We start from the raw sequence: 6,329 nt of genomic DNA on the forward strand, positions 1-6,329 counted from the left end.
AGCATAGATAAATACTGGATTACGTGCATTCACTACATTCATTCATTTAACAAACAAAGTGACAGTCTCCTTCTCTGCTGCACTAATTCCTGGACATTTTGTCATTGTCACTTTTGACTCAAGTTGCACTCCTCTGCTAAATGATGTGACTTTTATTAAGTAGTATTTGTAGTTCTATGTTTTATTTGTATATAAAAAAAAGTTTTACTTCTATTTACTACTTCTTTTTTTTTTTACTTTTTATGTAGTTTGCAATAATCTTAGCACAGATTTCATTTCTTAACACATTTAATTTCTCTGCACTTGTTTAATTTCTTAGCACATCTATCTATCTATCTATCTATCTATCTATCTATCTATCTATCTATCTATCTATCTATCTATCTATCTATCTATCTATCTATCTATCTATCTATCTGCTGTACTTACTACTGTACTTACATGACCAAATTGATCCATGTGTGTAATCAAAGTTCTCGGCCAGTATTTTTTAACAAAATTATGTTCCTCTGGACTGTGGATGGACACCAGGTTGGCTCTCTGTGACACACAGTAGAGCCCTGCTTTAGCCCAGGTCAAACATGTGGCGACATATTCGTGGCAGAGGTCGTTGAAGCTGTACCAGGACATGGAACAGTTGCCGTGCTGTAGTTGCACTTCATCTGAAGGAGACACTGCACCCAGAACCAGGGCAAAGAAGGTGAGGAACAACAGCATGCTGGTGACAGAGACTGTGTCACAGGATCAGGAAGAACCGTTGTCTTGATTGGAGATTACCGACACAGTTGGCTGGGATCAAGATCCTGTAGGAGACAGGTGACCGGCTGCTTTATTTTATATGCTTTGAAGAGGGTGTCTGCACTGTTAATGTAATATTATTGGTCAGCCGCACTTGACACTATCAGTTGTACACAACCACGCAGAATCTGAAAATAATAAGAAAAAAAAAGTGTAATGTCAGATGCTTTGCAAACCAACTCAGACTTTTGTTGTTTTAATTTGCCTTTTATTATTCTAAATGTTTAATATCTGCTTTGTTGCTTCTTGCATGCACATAATATATATTTATGTTGCTCTAACTTACAACACAGTGCCTGTTGAATATTGTGTATTCGATATTCACATGCTGGATCGGTAGTGTGATTACAATGTCTGTTACATGTGTACTGTTTTGTTGTTTATCTAATATACAGACACTGTATGAAGAACTGGAACAGACATGGAAAAGCTTTAATAATTGAAATCACACAAGCAGGTGAAAAAAATCTGTAGAGTGGATGTTATGAATCATTACCAGACCTCTCTATACAAATGAAGCTGCACCTTTAATCTTATTGTAATAGCTTAAATGCTTTGCAAAGCAGCATGCATCAACTTTACTAGATTCACAAACAAAAGTCAATGTACAAAAATAAAAGTCATATGCTTTGGGAAATTGCTTCAAAAAAATGTAACTTTACAGTAATGGCAATGACCGATAAAACACTAAATACACCTTCCTGTTTGTTTCCTGCATTTGATACCAGAGGGAAAAGATGAGCATCATCCCACTGACTTGCTCTTCTGCTGCCATCAAGTGGCCACAAAACATAGCAAGTAGTTTTACAGTGCAGCTTCACACCACAAACATCTGTTAAACACAAAGTTAATAAAAGATATTGTAATATTTTTGATGTGTAAATATATGCACATGTTTGCTATATTTGCAGCTTTTTACCAGGTAAAAAACTGACTGAAATGAATAAATTTAAAGTTTTATCTGACATTTTGGCTCATATTTCACTCTGAATATTGTGTAGTTATGTAAAAGTGAAAGTTTCCAAAGCATATAACCTTTTATTTTTGTGCATTCACTTTTGTTTGTTCATTGTATATAAACATCAAAACAGTACACTACCTATCATCAGTGTTTGGGGTAACGCTGCTGTAATATATTACGTTTAGGCAGTAACGGAGTAATATAACTAACTGTTACTAACTATATTTTGGTAAAAAGTGAAAGTTTTCAAAGCATATAATCTTTTAATTTTGTGCATTCACTTTTGTTTGGTCATTGTTTCTGTATATTAGATAAACATCAAAACAGTACACTACCTATCATATTAGATAACATAAATCTATCTTTTGTGTATACAAGAGGTGGCAAGCATTGCTCTAACAGTACACTGGCTATGAGTTAATTATATATGATCTTATTCAAGTTAAAGCTACTACTAAGGTTCCCTAGAGCAAGCCCCCTGACCCCACACCACTCTGTGGAGCTGCTCACTGGTCAGAAGATCAGACTGGTTGTTCTGGGCAGCTTTCAGACCTGAACGTGTAACTGTGTGAATGTGATCCTGAGTGATGTGTTCCTGAGAGGTTTCCTCTCAGTGAAACTTCCTGCAATAAATAAAGGTTAAAAAACTTTCCCCAAAACCAAACTTTTCCACTCAGGAGTTCATGTTCATTCAGGAAAGCACTACTGTTTGGTTTTCCACACTCCAAATTTTTTTTTGGCCAAAATGCACAGAAATTTCCATCCATTTATATTACATAGGTTTAATATAAATCAACTAATAAACTCAATGTGAAGCCAGTCATGAGATTTATGTAATAGTACTTGTTATGGAATTTTCTCTTTTTGGGTTACACGAGGTCATGTGTGAGCCTTGTGATCCACGGCAGTATTAATTGTTTGTCTTTGACTAGGTGCCACCATATCTCAACTCTGTGCTGTCCAGGGTCAAAGAGACCTGTTGCTGCATTCCTAGACATAATAGATAGCTAACTGTTGACGTTCCATTAGCATGAACAGACAACAGTGTCTCCAGACTAGAGTGTGTTGAAGGTGAACACGAACATGGGTAAATGCATTCCCTTTGACTATTTTGGGCGTAAAGTATTTGTGGCATCATCTATGAGGGTTTAAAGTGTGACCACCAGCATGAGTTCATGAGAATGCGAGACCGACTCAAGCACTTTAGGTGAACTTTGAGAGTGTCTCTAGTTCTCCTTGGCCAAGCGTCAATAAATAATACAGCATAAGACATCAGAGGCTCCTGAACACTTTCTTCCCTCCTGACTTCACCATTGACCTTTGACTTCAGCAATTTCTCCACAACAGTACTAATAAACTCAAGGTGATTCCACTGCACAGTAGTGTAGTAGTAGCCAGGTTTATGCATTCAATATTAATAATGTCAATTTGTTTCATGCCCTCCTATGTCGTGAACGATGCCAGCTAGAATGAGACATATGTAACTCTCAGTTGCTAAGGACAGGTGATACGATATGCACAAACAGAGGGTAAATTATCAGAACATCGTGCATCATTCCATTTCTGAGCTGTATCATAATTGTTCTGTACACAGTTTTCATGTCCTCCATTGTTGTTTGGCTCATTAGTATTCCAAAATACAAAGTCTACTGCAGAACCATCAGACCACATCCATTTGCCTTCTTTGTGGATGTCACTGAGTCCAATCCAGGTGGGTCTCTCAGAGTGGTCAGAGTTCCTGATCAATTCCTTAACAAAATGATGTTCCTCCAGAGTGTGGATGGACACCAGGTTGGCTTTCTGTGACACACAGTAAAGCTCTGCATCAGCCCAGGTCACACATGTGGAGATGTACTTGTAGCAGCGGCCACTGAAGCTGAACCAGAACATGGGACAGCTGCCACGCTGTAGCTTCACTTCATCTAAAGGAGACACAGCACCCAGAGTCACACCAAACATGAAGAGGAACAAGAGCATGTTGGTGACAGAGACTGTCAAAAGTTCAGGATAAATGGTTGTCTTGATTGGAGATGATCTAGACAGTTTGATGGGATCTAGATCCTGTAGGAGACAGGTGACCGGCTACTTTATTTTATATGCTTTGAAGAGGGTGTCTGCACTGTTAATGTAATATTATTGGTCAGCCCCACTTGACATTATCAGTTGTACACAACCACACAAAATCTGAACAGAAGCAAAAAACAGGCCACCTGTTCAAATAGAGATGTCACATGAATCGTATAATTTATTAAAATAATTTATAAGGTAATATTCTTTTGTTTATTGAGTGTTTAGTAGAAAGTAATTAGACTTCAGTGTGAATATGTAATCTCATATTCGGCGTGGCTGTGCTCTCCTGTTTTCTTTCTTGTTTTTGCACTCACTCACACACATACATCCATGCATGCCTACACCACTGATTACAGATTCTGATCGTTTGTTTAATTTTTGAATAAATATGTCATGGTGGTATTTCAACTTCGTCTCCTCTACCGTTCTTGGTTGCAGTCCCCGAGCCGGACTGTAACAGTAACATGTACTTCTGATTACACAGCTGTTGCATGTGTAGTGTTCCCATGTCCCACAAACATGATATGAAGTACTGGAACAGACATGGAAAACCTTTAAACACATGCACGTGATCTTTAGAATTCAAAGTCTTTATGACTTTACTGTATATTTTTCATGTTTATTCTGTTAATGATACATTTTAATCTTGCACAATGAATGAAAAAGAGAAATGTATTATGATTTGAAAATGCAAACATAATATGAATCATTTGATTGCTTAAGTTTAACATTTTAAATAATAATAATGAAAAATTAACATGAAAGTGGCAAACATGCATGAGGAGCTTCAATAAACATTAACCAGGAATCTAAAATGACTACAAGGAAATAAAAGATAAACAATAAATGTTCAGTGTTCATCAACAGTTGTTGTCATATTAAATAAATCATCTAAATTATAAAATAATTAAACACAAAAAACTGGCTCCAACAGTTGTTGTGCTCTGGTATGTTCACACAGTATCCCCAAATGACTATATGATACTATATAACTCAATATCTTTCAGAGGAATGGACGCTATGAAAAAAAATAGTTTGATCAAAACATAAAATTATTTTGATTATGTACAAAAAACATAGCATCATTATTGTCTTCAAGCAATCCCTGAGAAAACACTGTTTCTACCCAGTGACATTTTATCTTGCCCTTGATAGAGACATGAAGTATTCAGTTGTCTACAAATTCAGAATGGGATTTCTTTTTGCCTGTGAACTCCCCCAGTCAACCGAGAGATTTCTATTTCTATTATTATAATGATGATTTAAAGATAATCAATCTCTTATTTATTGTGAAATGATTAAAATGGTGTGGAGATATCAACTTTAAACAACCACTGGAGTTACCTGTGTGAATATCCAACATTCATGAAAATGAAGTTGAAATGACAAACATGAAGGTCTACATTGGTCTCTTTATTGGCCTAATACATGTTCACAGAGCAACAGGTGAACAGTGCCAAGTTGAATGAGACATATGTAACTGTCTCAGTTATTAAGGACAGGTCATGCGAGAAATACAAACAGATGGAAGAGTATCAGAACAACGAATGTCATTCCATTTTAGGCCTGTATCAAAGTTGGTGTGACCACAGTGTTCTACATTTGAACAGTTGTCTGGCTGATTTTCATTCCAAAGTAAGAAGTCAACTGCAGACCCATCAGACCACATCCATCCTCCTTCCTTCTGGGTGTCACTGAGTCCAATCCAGGTATATCCCTGAGAGTGGTCAAAGTTCCTGATCAGGTCTTTGATGAAATTATGTTCCTCCAGACTGTGGATGGACACCAGGTTGGCTCTCTCTGACACACAATAGAGCTCTGCATCAGCCCAGGACAAACGTGTGGAGACGTACTTGTAGCAGCGGTCGTTGAAGCTGAACCAGAACATGGGACAGTTGCCACGCTGCAGCTGCACTTCATCTGAAGGAGACACAGCACCCAGAGCCAGGGCAAAGAAGGAGAAGAACAAGAGCATGTTCAGGATAAATGGTTGTCTTGATTGGAGATGATGTGCACAGTTGGTTAGGATCTAGATCCTGTAGGAGACAGGTGACCGGCTGCTTTCTTTTATATGCTTTGAAGAGGGTGTCTGCACTGTTAATGTAATATTATTGGTCAGCCCCACTTGACATTATCAGTTGTACACAATCTGAACAGAAGCAAAAAACAGACCACCTGTTCAAATAGAGATGTCACATGAATCCAGTAATTTATTAAACAAATCTATAAGGTAATATTCTTTTGTTTATTGAGTGTTTAGTAAAAAAAGTAATTAGACTTCAGTGTGAATATGTAATCTCACAAATAATATACATCGTACAAATGTATGTTGCTCTAACTTACAACAGTGTGATTTGTTTTTTTGTATTAGCTATTCATGGATATGTACTATCAGTTGTACACAACTGCAAAGTATCTGAACATGAGCAAAAAAAAAAAAACTGCTCACATGGAGATGTCACATAATTCCTATAACTTATTCAAATCATTTATATATATA

The 6,329-nt window shown here is 36.9% G+C and overlaps 2 protein-coding genes across 2 annotated transcripts; both read right to left on the bottom strand.

Moving 5' to 3' along the window:
- Nucleotides 1-3,157: 3,157 nt before the first annotated feature.
- On the bottom strand, nt 3,158-3,812 carry LOC104922040 (lactose-binding lectin l-2). The gene has a single exon (XM_010734745.3). It carries the CDS (start codon nt 3,734-3,736, stop codon nt 3,254-3,256), a length of 483 nt encoding a protein of 160 aa, XP_010733047.2. The 5' UTR covers nt 3,737-3,812; the 3' UTR covers nt 3,158-3,253.
- A 1,409-nt stretch (nt 3,813-5,221) lies between these two features.
- On the bottom strand, nt 5,222-5,878 carry LOC104922045 (lactose-binding lectin l-2-like). The gene has a single exon (XM_019264188.2). The coding sequence runs from the start codon at nt 5,802-5,804 to the stop codon at nt 5,322-5,324; it is 483 nt and encodes a 160-aa protein (XP_019119733.1). The 5' UTR covers nt 5,805-5,878; the 3' UTR covers nt 5,222-5,321.
- Between the last annotated feature and the right edge of the window lie 451 nt (nt 5,879-6,329).

The sequence above is a fragment of the Larimichthys crocea genome, chromosome XIII, assembly GCF_000972845.2.
Source record: "Larimichthys crocea isolate SSNF chromosome XIII, L_crocea_2.0, whole genome shotgun sequence".
Taxonomy (NCBI): Eukaryota; Metazoa; Chordata; class Actinopteri; family Sciaenidae; genus Larimichthys; species Larimichthys crocea.

What these genes read in the sequence shown, in the direction of transcription:
- LOC104922040 (XM_010734745.3), bottom strand. Translation starts at nt 3,736, where the DNA reads ATGCTCTTGTTCCTCTTCATGTTTGGTGTGACTCTGGGTGCTGTGTCT.
- LOC104922045 (XM_019264188.2), bottom strand. Translation starts at nt 5,804, where the DNA reads ATGCTCTTGTTCTTCTCCTTCTTTGCCCTGGCTCTGGGTGCTGTGTCT.